The following is a 14372-nucleotide window of genomic DNA, read 5'->3' as shown; positions in this document are numbered from 1 at the left end:
TTTTTTAACAGGAGGAGGAAGGGAAGCGCCTGTACGTATTGGTGGCAGGTCCTAAGACATTTAGTTTCTATGTCCTGTTTTCCAGGTTCCACGTCAGGACTACAGAGAAACTGAGGAGGACTAAGATGTAATAATACAGCCTTGGAGCCCGAGCCTTTTAAAAAACAGAAATGTCATTTGTCAGCATTTTTTTCCCTGTGACTCATTTATCTCGAGCCATTTTTATTACAAATTATACTTCATTTGGTTAGGGTACATATTACATAGGCTTAAATGCTCTCAACAACCAAGTACCCAGTTCCACTACCAGCCAGCCAGTTTGCTACATGCCCATCTCCCATTTCCTTTCCATCTTATCTAAGTCTTATCTAAATAAAAAGCATTAATAACCTAAGCAAAGTTATTGTATGCATACAATCCAGAAATCACAATTTTAAACTGCGTACAAACAACTTTTTATTGTTCTTGCTTTGTGTTTAAAATATTCGATTTGAGATTGCGTGCCTTTTACTGTAAAGAAGCTGCAGTAAATGTAAAATGCTTGTCATGGAGGTTAGAGAATGTGACTGTTAACTGAACGAGGATCTTCAGCACTGGTCTTTCAGTGCATGAGGATTTCTCAAGGAAGTAATGAAACGATGGAGCACATACAGCAAGTGATAGAAACAACGATTTGGAATCAGTCCCGTTCGATGACATCTTCTTGTGATCCTTTACTTTAGACTGCAGATGGAAATCCCGCACTGAATACTTTCACATTTTCAATGAGCGAGAGGTCACGGAGAGTCGTGGAGAGAAAGCTGTTTAGATGAAGCTCAAATTATCTGTGATTATCCTTGACATGCACCAAAAACTGCACCCTGAAGCAGATCAGTCAGCTGCAGGTGGTACAGTTGGTTCTGATCACACATTTCCACACATGCATAGTATGAAATTAGACTGGGATTGCTAATGATATGATAGAAAGTGTACAGTTTTTGACTTAATATTAAATGTTGCAAAATAAACTTTACCATAACGACTAAATCTTTAGATCATCAGCTGTAGGTATACTAGCAGATCAAGTTTCTGTTGACTTATTAATTGATAATGGTATCAGGATAATGCACCGTAGGATAGATCATGGTTATAATCCAACTTTGAGCGCCAACTTACAAATAGAGACAAAACACTTTAACCCAAATTGTGTATACCCAATCCCTTTAAAATCTGTGTCAAGATAATGTATGTCATCTTCTACCTGAAAATGATGCTTTGCAAGTCGAAAGGGTATTCTATGATCCCAGTGGTTGGGATTCGAACCCTAAGCACATCCTGTTGGGTTGGTAGATAGGACGGGTCAGCAATACGATCCAGATCACTTAGATAGCTAGAGACAAGAAGGACAACAAAAGACAGAGGGAGGAAAGAAAGTGAAGCATACAGCAGATAAAGCATGTCCCATCCAAAAGCAAGTGCACCAGTCCAGATGCAACCAAAGATTTCCGAGGGTTAGGAGTGGATGGGGGACATTTCACGCTAGCGCCCCTCCAAATGAAATTGAGCTATATCCTTGATGGCAGCTCTAAAAGACATAATTCTCAGTTTTAACTTTTTCGCACTGTCAAAGAGCTCAAAGTGAAGGCTTGTAGGTTTCTAAAAAGATAAGCGGCGGCGTCTAAAGTTAAATTAAAAACGAATGTGTGTAAAGTCTTGTAGCTTAAGGCTTAAACTCAAGGCTAGTCTTTGAGAGTGTACCATCAGGAATGTGCTGAGCCTTGCTGTGCAACACAGTGTAGATTGAGATAGCGGCATCGACGGTTTCCAACTGGCTGACCAACTTTTCTGCAGCTAGCCAACCAGTAACACCAGCAGGAGCACTAGACACCAGTACCTGAATATAATATTCTCCAGGTCAAATGGGTACTCAATGATGCCGGTGGTGGGCACTCGGACCCGCAGCACATCTTGCTGAGTGGGTACATACCCTGGTGTTGATATTCGTTCTAAATAGTTAAGGTAACTGCGAAGGGGGAGGGAACATAACAGATGCACATGTATGCACAGAGACACAACTGTCAAGTAAAAGACCACATGCACATGAACAGTGCTTTCATTGTCAGACCCTTTGGAGTTGCTCGACTCATTTTAAAATGGATTCAATAATTCTTTTGTTCTTGTTTTTCTGAGGTGCAGAGCGAAGCATCCAGCATGCTGAACTCCACCTGGGACCAATGCATACGTTGTTATGCACATTCACGCACCAAAGCACTTAAAGTGCTGGGTAGATGTGCACATGAAAGTAGCCAACATGAATGTAACACGATATAAATGCAGTAAATTTAACCTTGCCATTTAATTCGAAAAATTACATTTCCCCTTTGTTCCAGTACAGATCTCTCGCTTCGATTGTCCAAGCTTCGCACGCATTTTAGAAAATGTTTTCATCCTTTTTTTTTTTTTTTTTTAAGCATTTAGCTTCAGGTCTGAACCCACGTCCTTATGACCCCATTTGTGTCCACAGGTTTCAGTTCCTACAGTCCAGCATCTTTCTAAAGATGAGTAGCTTTGATCTGGCCGTTGTACCATAAAGGCCTGCATGGTAAAACACTAAAGTGATGGTTGTACATGTACAAAGAAGCTAGTAAAGATAGTTCTTTGTCCCAGACTCCTCAGTTTGAGCAAGTGGCCCAATTAAGTGACTGGTTTCCAAAGGTTACTTTGCTCTTTGACATTTACAATTTTCTTGATTTTCATTGTCCAGAACTGTACTGTGACAATCATTTTTTTACAGGTCTACACACAGTTCTTTAAAACTTGAGGCCATTTATAATTAGGAGTTTGCATTTTACAATTATCCAATGAAATGAAGTAGCCACAGGTAGACCCCTGCCATAGCAAATGCTCCAAGTATTCATGCAAATTGACATTTCTGTTTTATTAAGTGTAAAAAACCTTTTGTCTTGCCCATTTGTGTTGATTCATGTGTAAAAATGAATGGAATCCATATTAAGATGAGTCCGAAACATAAAATATGGAAACCCTGAAAGGGGATGACAAGTTTGTTTCTTAACAAAACACTTACACTATAAATGCATCATGCAAAGCTTCAGTTTCATCCCAATCTTCAACTGTTCAAAGGAGCCACATTTGGCTCAAATAGATTAATGCAGGTTGGAATTGGCTCTATATATTACTACCATCATTTATAAACCTGCCAAGATCTCCTCATGCCATCTGCTGAATTCTGTTCTCTTGCTTCAACCAAATGGATGTCGTCCGTCTGCCCCCCCAATACTTTTGTGTCATTTTTAGAAAACAAAAATATAAATTCTAACATGCATTCTTACACACCGCTTAAACATAAGGCAAATAGCCATTCAGTAAATTATGAAATGTCAGACGTACTACTTGGTCGAGTCAGAGAGCTGGTACTCTCTCCTGCGATCATACGCTTCCTGGATGCCAGGGTCAGCCCACAGCATCTTTATCGCGCTAATGTACGGCTGATCGAACGATGCAACCTTCTCTACGTCCACGTCACGCACCACCAGGGCATTGTTCTGGAAGAACAAAACAAAAACATACAAAAAGATGTTTAAGCAATGCTTCACAGCATTTCTAAAAATTATTTCATATTAAAGTTCATGATTTGAAGTACCTAAACACATGTGGAGTTAACAGACAGGAGAATACTGTGGATTTATTTTCCACCTCTGGAAAACTCTTAAGCCAACACAACGCCAAAACCTGAAGTTTGTTAAATGGCCACCTAAGACTGGCACCATAAGTAGGTCCATCCCTATAGGCTTCCATGGTAAAATGCTCAACTTTAAGAATGACATTAGCATGTTTAGAGCCTGGTACAAAAAGCGTTTTGGTTTCAGCCCATTTCTCCTCTCATCACTATACAGAGGTTGAATTTTTTAAACCCATCTGGGTTTTTATAAAGGCTTACAGCATGGCCTATTAAGCAGACACAGATAGCTGTAGCTGATCCATCCACTAGGCTGATCTGAGACACTTAACTGGGCCTCTCCACTTCGTAGCGTTTGTGTGTTCTGGAGCAATTTCAACACCATTATTTGCCAAATAAATGCAGGATGGAATTAGCTCTTGGATTGTTAGCAATGTTGCTTTACAGCAAAAAGGTTCCCAATTTAAATGGTCTCGCTGGCCTTCTGTGTGGCATTTGCATGTTCTCGCTGCGCCTGTATGGCTTTCCTCTGCTTGCCCTGGCTTCTTCCCACAGTCCAAAGACATGTTGGCAATGTTCCCTCTAATTTTTTAAGTGTCTGAGCGAACACAAACTCCCTGAGCGGTCCCTTGGACCACTGTGAGCAACAGCAGAAGTGTGCACTGTGGTCACGCCAGCATCGAATCTATCCAAGTTACATGGTTTATTAAAATGTTGTTTTTACTCACAGGTGGAGAGTGCTTTCCAGTGCTTTCCTTATAAAACGCAGTTTTTACCGTTTCTTCCCGCAGTAAATATGAACAACTATAGTAATCAGGAAAAAAAAACCAAAACATTGCATATATTTTTATCATAACTGGTTTTACGTGGCCTATCAACACATTTAAAAACTGGTATAAAGTCCACACTTTTTCCGTCAATTGTTCCGTCTGTCCTGCTCACATCTCCAGTGGTTGTACACGTTGTCATTAACGTGGCTTCACTCCACATCAGCCGTATATGCGAATGTGAATTCAGGTTAGATTTATTTATTTATTTGTCCGCAACGCAGACTTTGTGCGCAGAGACCGTCCCAGCAGTGCGCAATTGCGCACGCGCGCGCAGCTTAGAGGGAGCATGTTGGGTTTAGTGTTTATTCTAAATTGGCCGTGGATATGAGATGGAATGTATGACTAACTGTGGCTTGCAGTGTAAAAGCCCTTTGAGTGGTCATTAAGACTACAACAGTGCTATATAAAATACCAGTCCATTTCCAAATAATATGGCTTGCTGTGTGGTAAAACCCCACCCAAGAAGTCTCTGCTGCAGTTTTCCTGAGTGAAAACCTAGTATTTTCTTAGTCATTACTTAGCAGGTATCTGCGTGATGCAGCCACACAGTTTATGGATGCAGCTTGCTAATGAAGCTAGCTAACATTATTGATGACATGGTATGACATACTATAAAATGGCATTTCAAAAAATATATATAAATAAAGAATAAAGCTAACATAGAGGCTTTAATGTCAAAAGGTGTTCACAAACTAATGGGTACATTAACTGTTATACACAATATTTGATGTATACTAAGATCTGCTTGCTGCTCATCTTCCCACACATGTTCCCAGCAAATTAGCCAGTACAAGTACTTGATGCACCGATGCGGCCATCAAATGTTATAACAATACATTTCTGCCTCCTGATAATACACACCTTGTTCTGTTCATACTTGAAGGGGATCTTAAGGTTCTCAGTTGCACGGATCATGGCCTGCATCGAGGTGAAGATGTTCTGGTAGACCAGTTTGGTGAAGCCCTTCTTGTCTTCATCTGTATAGCCTGAGCCATGGATTATTCTCATCTGCTTGATGAAAGTGCTCTTTCCACTTTCTCCAGTACCTGGAAAATAGATGGGAGCAGTAAGCAAACTGCTGAAAGCAACTGTTATGAATGGACAAACTGGTGTAAAAGGTATCTTTCAGTGTGCTGTGTGTGCCCTAGGAACAAAAGTTACAGCAGCATTATTATTTTCTTGCAAACATTTAACAAAAGAAGAAGAAAAAAAGAAAAGACAGATTCAAATGAGATAGTCGTTAATTTACACAAATTGAAATCTAGAGGAAGCAACCATTCAAATAAATACAAATATCAACCATAACACATGATTTGTAACCCATCCATGTAACACTTCTGCACTTGCCATTTTATAGTAATGTAGCCTGAAAATGTATTTTTGCTGAGAGCAAACTAAGCAAGAAGTAAAATAAAAGACTTGTGGGTACAAATCAGTTTTCAACAGGTCAACCAAGCATTCCAGAAACTAGTTTAAAAGTAGCCTTTTTTAATATAACTCATTTCTGTGGCAATAAATTGGTCTGTCTCTGCAACAGGCTGGCCTCGTCTGTCCACCTACATCTTAGCATTGATGCATGAGGTCAAGAAGAAATGTGCACCATCGTGTCCACAGGCAATAATCCAGACCTCAATGTCAAGCCCTTCTCTGCTTCACCAGTTCAGGGTGTATGCATTTCTGGTGAGATATTTGAGCATTATATAACTCACTGTAAATAACTCTCCAGCTCTAAAAAACAAAGCTTAAACTACATAGATGTTTCTGGGGTTAATTATGGTCAAGCTATTGTCTTCTTACCTCCAGTCCAGAAATGTGCAATGTAACAATGCAGTGCAATGGTTGTTTTGGCAGTGGTTCCCGAAAAGGCCCGACTGACCACACGAGGGCTGCATGGCTCACCTCAGCTCAAAGAGCTGGGTACACCGAGTTCACTTCTCCAATTTTGTATCATACTCATCATGCATATGCACATGTGCATAAACACACAAAAAGACCAAGTCACAGACAAGAAAACCTGCTTGCACATGCAGAGAAGGAGCTACACATAACCCCACAGATCCCCCTCTCTCACTCACTCACACACACACTTTAACTTCCCCACAAGACTGTCCACAGCAGGTTCTGTATCTTTATATGGACATATTCTGTGAGCAAACTACCACTCTGGGCTTGGAGTCAGACTGAAAGCATCAGGGTTTGTATGCTGCGGACATAACCCAAAGAGTAAGATTTAAAAAGACAAGGCAGTTAGCAGCCTAACCGAAACTAACCCTCCAGTATTACCATGCAGCGCTTTCTCCAGAGCAATCGTCTCTTCCACCCCCATTCCACCATCTATTTTCTTCCTCTACAACCCTGATCGAGATCTCCACCGCTCATCTCTCCATCTCACTTCTCCCAGCACTCAAGTCTGAGTCATTGCAGTTTTAGCTGCACACGCTCTATCAGGTCTCTACCTTTCAGTCTCATTTTTGCTTTACTTATCTCAAATAAGCTGCAACTGATAGCATGTGTTAACCAAGTCTTTAGCTTATAGAATTTTAATATTACAGGTTTGTCCACAAGTCTGCTTAACCAGATGTTGTTACAGTTACGATGTGCACAAATCGCGACACTGCATGGTCCGTCTTTATCCTCCTATTCCAAAGGGCTTCAGCTATAAGATAAATTGTACATTTCTGAGCTTACGTCATTATAGTTAATTTACAGATTTCTGTAAAGGAAAGCTACAACTCAAGAGAGCAGGCTGTAAGGTGACCTTTATTTTCACGGTACCGGAATATTGTTAGTTTAATAAAACATTCAACTTAAAGCCATAAATGACAAGATCAAATAGAAAGTTTGATAGCTGTTAAAATATTTCAATATGGGGTCAAAGTAGAACTTAACAATTACACTACCATTCAGCACAAGTGGCTGAAGGCAGGCTGTGTGTAAAGGCCTACATTGATATTTACAGCTACAATGTTGAATCATAACTGTAGTTGCTGATTAGATAATGGAAAGCACTTTGCGTTTTGAAGAACAGCTCGTATTCCCAAGACATAGTAGCTGAAATGCCTTCCAAGGATGCCGAGAGACAAGTTTTGCTCTCGCTGAATGAAGAGCACAGTCGCGCGTACAGTGAAGGAGTACCCTGAGCACTGCCTGCCTTCTAACCAGAGAGGATTTTTCACTGCAGAAAACAGAAAACTTTGAGAGAGGGACATAAATAGCAATTGTTAAGACAGCCCTGGAGAGTTCACTCTCCTATTGACTGAAGAGTTGAACAGAAGGGAAGTGTGTTGGTGGGTTGTGAGGGACAGTACTGTACACATTTTCTTTCTTACCTCCTTGGCTTCAGCAATACGGTAAGTTTAAAAGCAAAGGTGCAGCTATCCTATGAATTTGGGGTGTGTGTGTGTATTCCAGCTTATTTGCCTTTCCCAAACAGCCAGAGGAGAAAAGCATGTCTTGCAGGCATGATCAGCTTAATTCAACAGTTCCTACTGTTCTCCCGCTTAACTGGAAAACCCAGCCGAAGCGTTTCTCACGGACAAGCAACTGTACACTCACTGGAGCTACTCCTGAGGGGTAATGCTAGTTCCCATGGCAACTCCTACACTGGACCTCTAAATACATGGCTGAAAACAGCAGCTGATAGGCTTCAGTGTGTATTCAGAGAGCCCAGTCAAACATGCAACTTTAAAACATTTTTTCTAATCTTACAGCTAGGGCTTGGCAACAAAATGAAAAAGATAATTGGTGCAAAATAACTTCATTAGAAATGAGACTCTGTGAGTCAATAGAACTCACACCATCCATATTTTGACAGACACCATGAAAACCAAAAGACAATAGTAGCATTGTGCCAAACCAATCGTGCGGTTGGATTATAGCTGGAGCCACGTTGGGTTAGGTTCTCGCACAGAGTATATGAGGGAGAGCTAGCAGGTCACGTGCTAATGTCTGGGCTGCTGCCACCATACACACCAGCACGTTACGGGCACGACTGAGATCAGTGACAAAATGACCAAAATGTTGAGTAGCCTTACTGAACATAACACACCAATGGACACAGCCCAAGGCTCAAAACACGAGGACAGTGTAGAAAAGAAAAGGAATTCTGCCAGCAAGCACAGTCAAAATGTCGGATTAACGTAGCTCACCCTCGTTACCAATTCTGTCCATATACATTTCTCTCAGACGGCACTTTCCCAGCTACACAGAGTGTATAGAGACAGTGTAACACTTAACTACCACATCAGATTTGAGGTCAAGTCACATTGGATTCAGACGAGCCTCACTTCATTGAGACACTACTTCACTTCTAGTGTTTAACTTATTTTTTCTTCATCCATTTTCCCCCATTTGACCATAAGCAGCCCACAGCTTGCTGAATGTCAAGTGTGTGTGTGTGTGCGCGCGCGCACACACACGCGCGCGCGCACACACGGCAGAGTAGAGCTGTAATATTTTAATTTTGTATTATAATTACACTGAACTGACCAAAGAATTTGGTTGTACCCATTTTACTGAAGGCTGTGACTGATCTGTCAATTTAACACTGGCCAAATGCCCAAAGATCACATGATAAAGACATGAAAGACTAGAGCAGGGCGATATGACCAAAAATATTTATCACGCTATACATTTGAAAATTTGCGATAACAATATAACTCCACAACTTTATTAGTGCAAAAAAACAAAAACAAAAAAACCCATCAATGTATTTTCACTTAAACAAGCAGCTGTTTTTTTTTTAGTTTTTTTTTTTTTTTTTTATGTGCATTAAAGTTATATAAAAATTTAACAGTGCAAATGCAAATTCCTCGCTGACAGTTTAACCAAAAGGCATTTCCAGTGGAAATTGGCCGACATATCCTCAGCATAACCATGTATAATATTCACAAAACTTAAAAAGAGGTTATACACACACACAATACGGTAATATTATGTTGAAGCACAGTACGTATCACTCCGCGAGGCTCCTGCCTACGATAGTCGTAATGCTCTGACAATCCATCAAGCGGTGCGGCTTTGTAGCTTAGCAAAGTCGTACTAAAACATTTGACAGATTTTCGAGCGCCGTGTATGACAAAATCGTTTCGAGGTCAGTAAACACAACCAGAATTCAAACATAAGGCACACGGGATTATAAGGGGCACTGTCGATTTTCAGAAAAATCAAAGGATTGATATTAAGTGCGCCGTATTTTCCAAAAAACACGGTAATAACGACGGCCCGCTAGCATGCTCTACCAAAAATAGTGCTTTGTTGTGTATCTGACGGACAAAAGCTAAACCAGTTCCACACCACTGAAGTTGCAGCATTTTTACAAGCCAATTCTGGTTCATCTGTTTCATTCAACGATCCACTTTCACCCTTCTTATTCTCTGCCATGCTTTTTCCACCATGTGCGTATGAAAACAAAAGGCACTGCGCATGCACGTTTTACCCATATTCTATCGCCATATTTCATTTCTTATCGTTGCCCAACATTATACCGGTATTACCGTGAACGGTATGATATGGCCCAGCCCTATGAAAGACCTACCCATGCACTTTTTCATGAAGACTTCGTTGCTTTTTTAAATGACAAAATGTGAAACAAAATACAAAAACACTTGATCCCCATCTGTCCTTTTACAGGCAGTGCATCCTTAGAATTTGAGTTATTAAACAGATAAGCAGACTTCAGCAGGAAAACTGTGTAGAGACTATAAGATTCTGTATTTGCAAGTTGCCCTCTGTTCTGCTTTCTGCAAAATTTGACTTGCTATATTCTAATAAGGTCCAAAAGTAAAGGTTTTGTATGCAGAAATGAATGCACTGGTGACCTTTAACAATTTTGAAACCCCCAACACAGCAAAACCAGAGTGGAAAAGCCCAGTAACTCACTTTTGATCGTTAACTGAAGCAGAACCATCTCACTCTGCCAACAACATGCTCTAACCAAGGTATTAGTCATTTAGCCAAATAACCATTAACTCACAAGGAACATGAGAGAGGTGGGGGGTGGAGTAGCTACTGATCCATCTTATTTAGTTGAATGCAAGGCTTTACCTTGCATTAACTGACAGCTTTGCATTCAGTCAAAAAGACAAGATGTGCCAAGTGCGTGCAGAGTAAATGATTCCTTAAAATTTCTCCGAGCACATCAAAAAGGAAGCTATATCCACTTAAGCTCAGTGCTGGGAAAGACTAAAACGCTGGAGGCTGTAGTTACTGTACAGGAACTGAATGAGTAACTGTCAAGTGGCCGTATTCACCTTGAAGGAATTTAAGAACCTAACCTGTTGACCAGTGCAGCCATGTTTTGGCTTTTTCCTCCTGTAGAGTCAAAAGGCAGTCTAGTTAAGGTCACCATTTATTAAAATACAAAAGCAAAAAGTACTCATATTTACTTGAGAATTTGTATTTTGTTGCCCCATACCTCTTAGGCAAGATTCACACAGATATTGCTTCAATGCTCGACAGTGGTCAGGGATCACTGTTGGTGCGATCATCACACTGACAACATTCATTCATTACATTTAACACAACTAACAGTTAGCATTAGCCAGCTTAATGCCTGTACACTGTAAACAGTCAGATTACTCAGTGATCATCTTCAGTTTGAGATTAAACTGCACAGACACCAACACTGTTACCAGGATATTTTTTATAATGTGGTAGCAGCCATGCTGGAGCAATATGAATAAAACAAAATTCGACTGGCTGACTCGTGCATCGGTGCTTGCAAAGTTGAACTTGGCAGCGCAAAGCAGAGCAACAGATACACAATTCAGTTGGGCAGCACATGACACACTTCATTTAACGTGACCGAAGACTGAAACACCCACAACTTTATTCACAACATTTCAACCATACACCAAGCTTTAATCTGGACAAACTAGGAGAGTTTCTTACATCATGGCTGCACAGAGCACTCACTGGTGAACAAACTATTCAACATCACTCATATACTGAGGGACGTTTATCCCATCTTTACTCTAAAAAAATAATAATGAAAAAAAAATCTCCATGTATGAGTCATTTAGGGCTGCAACGATTCTTCGACACAGTCGATGATGTTGACTATGATTACGCAGAATTTTATTGTTGTGACATCAATTCTCAATGGGTCACTTAGGGAGTTTGTGCGTCGCATTGATATCTTGTTTATGTTAATGTTAGTATAGTAATGTTTGCGTTTCTACGGTAATGTTTGAACAGCAATGTTAATGTTTGCATTTGTACAGTAATGTTTATGTTAGCTTACCTGTCAAACGTCTCAGGGTGATGCCTGCTAAGCTAACGCCATTTCAGTTTCGTTAGCTGAAATGTGAGAGTAAAACATTAAACAGAAGTAGCTACACACTGTCTTCTAGTTAATATTAGGTAGTTAATCTGGGTGGGACTAATATATACTGAATGCTACATCGTTTCCAATTCCGTTTTGTTCTGTTTAACTAGTAGGCATATCAGTGAGTTTGTCCTGAAAAGAGACTCTTGCACCTCTCAAATGGATAAAGTCATGACAGTGAGCATCTTTAGCATGGTTATCAAAAGCTAGGAGCATCATCTCAAAGATGAGAGCAAGCCTCACTCCAGAGGATGTTCACTGTAATCGTGAATTCATGAACTGAGTCATCTATAAACTTATTATTTTTGGACTGGGGGAAAAAAATAAATAAATAAAAATCTTTGGGGTTTAATTTGGAGCTTTAGTTGAACTCATGGACAGAAGCCATTTTTAGTTTCCTATTTGCAGATTATTTTCTCATTTAAAACAATTCTAGCACTTACCTAATATTACTTAATATTTTTATACATTACATTTTTTATTCTGACGGTCCTATTGAGCAATGTTAAAAATACATTTGATATTTTCAAATTCATACACTTCCTGGGTAATTACTGTAATTTGCTGTGGGCCGAGAAAACAGGGCAATATTCACAGGTGGGCAGAATCGAGCCTAAAACAGGAGGTTTGCCCACAGGAAACAGATAAAAGTTACTGAAACGATCGAAATAATCTTTAGTTGCAGCCCTACAATCATTATAAATGTCAATACTAATATATTGACAAATGGCTAACATTGACCAATATAACTTCCCAACTGAAATATCCAGATGTTTCCCTGTAACTTGTTCTGATTGAATGCAGTTAGGTAGACCATTAAAGGGAGAGTACAGTAGATCCTAAAGTGAACAGGTGCATTGCCTTTGCAGGTGCACATAAAATACTCCGAAGACAAGGCTGCTAATCCTTTCTTAATTAACTTGCTTAATTATAATGATTCTTGAGTTGTGGTAGCAATAAATAAAATGTACCAAATCATTTTTACATCTTGAGAATACATTGCTACAAGTATAAGTTTAACTGAAACACGAGCTGATTCACAATTTACACAATAAAATACCATTTACCCAACTTTAGCCGGCTGACTTAAGGTGTCACTACAGTATCCGAGTTGCCATAGCTAAAATGGTTCATTTCAAACAATGGATAAACTGAGGCGCTGCACCAAGGATCAGTACAAGATAAATAAGGAATTATCTGAAGTTCATGATGATGCTGCTCGTGTCCAGTCCAGAACTGATTTTAGCTCCAGTCCAAATCAAACCGATACTGACATTTCAATACCATTAGTTAGTGGCTCTGTAGTTTTAGACAGCAGCATTGCACAGTGAGTGACAGCAGTGCACCTGGAGTTTTGCACATCTAGAACTCAGAAACCAGTTGTTTGCTTCCACTAACAATACAAACAAAAAGCAATGTAAGCATGCATGTGTTCTGCCTCTGGTGTGTCACATCTCATTAACCACAGAAAAGAAGAAGAAGAAGCAACCTTAATTTTCCTTACACTTTAAAAAAAAAAAAAAAAAAAAAAGGAAAAATAAATAAATCCACCATGCCCTAGTTAAAAATGCAGACAGACTTGTGGGCACCACATACCAGACACCTGCCAGGCCATTCCTCTAACCAACTGCTAATACATTTACAGCTACATGTGTACTTCAAAGACTGTTCCAGTGACTGTCATTTTTCACATGCCTTCCAAATAAGAGGCTGACTGGAAGGAATGGGTAAGGGGAAAGGGAACCAGAGTCTCCCGTCCTCAGTTTGTAGGGTTGAAATGTGTCTGCATAAAACAAGTGGACTGTAAAAGCACATCAAGATCTTCGCTGAGAGAAAGAATGAGAAAGAGACAGAAAAGGAGAGGGGCAGCAAGCACAGGATCTCTATTCCAGTTTTGAGAAAATTCCTGGCATACTTTTCCTTCTAAAGGACTTGCATGTCAATTTAATCATTCTGCCTATTTTGGTTCCCATTTAATCAAAACACTTGTTGTACTGGAAGAGCAGCATTTCTCACTAGACAAAGGTTTCGTAGTTCACAATCACTCAAGTAATTGTGATTCGTCTTCAACTTCACTTCCTTCTTCCTAGGCCAAGACTTTGTCAGGAACTTGTCTACAGCAAATTTGTTGCTGTGTAAACATGCAAAAAAAAAAAAAAAGCTTGTCTTTTTAAGTAGCTGCACAAACATTACATGTGTGCATAAATACCGAAAGGAACAAGGAGGTAGTTATGTAGAAAGTGCTACCTACAGATATTTACTTAATTCTAGTGATTTCTCAAGAACGTCAGCAAACTGAAAGTAGTTCTTTGTGTAAGTGCCACAGCTGCTCATGAAATACAAACCATTCATAACCGTGCCCAACAATGATGCGATCTATTGAAAATGATCAATATTTTGATTGCCATGCGTCTGACATAATTTAATGGCTCTATAAGGCAGGTAGGCGGTGCCAGAAGGACTGGGCGGTCTTTCACAGGCCTGAATGCCACATAACTGCCGAAACTCTGGGTGTGCCAACATCAGTTTGCTAAACTAA

At 39.9% G+C, this 14372-nt stretch overlaps 1 protein-coding gene across 3 annotated transcripts in view; it reads right to left on the bottom strand.

The window, feature by feature from the left end:
• LOC146362133 (guanine nucleotide-binding protein G(q) subunit alpha-like) overlaps positions 1–14372 on the bottom strand; it is a 35714-nt gene that overhangs the window by 10044 nt on the left and 11298 nt on the right. The window contains exons 2-5 of one of the 3 annotated variants that reach the window (XM_084920931.1): positions 5368–5552; positions 3388–3542; positions 1874–2002; positions 1241–1369 (exon numbers count right to left, since the gene is read on the bottom strand). In XM_084920931.1, the coding sequence (XP_084777057.1) occupies positions 1241–1369; positions 1874–2002; positions 3388–3542; positions 5368–5552 (598 nt within the window). The remainder of the gene's footprint in view (positions 1–1240; positions 1370–1873; positions 2003–3387; positions 3543–5367; positions 5553–14372) is intronic. The other 2 variants (XM_084920930.1, XM_084920929.1) reach the window with 2 other exon arrangements.

The sequence above is a fragment of the Perissodus microlepis genome, chromosome 23, assembly GCF_051167445.1.
Source record: "Perissodus microlepis isolate ML-2025 ecotype Zambia chromosome 23, ASM5116744v1, whole genome shotgun sequence".
Taxonomy (NCBI): domain Eukaryota; kingdom Metazoa; phylum Chordata; class Actinopteri; order Cichliformes; family Cichlidae; genus Perissodus; species Perissodus microlepis.
This window is presented reverse-complemented; position numbering and strand designations above follow the sequence as displayed.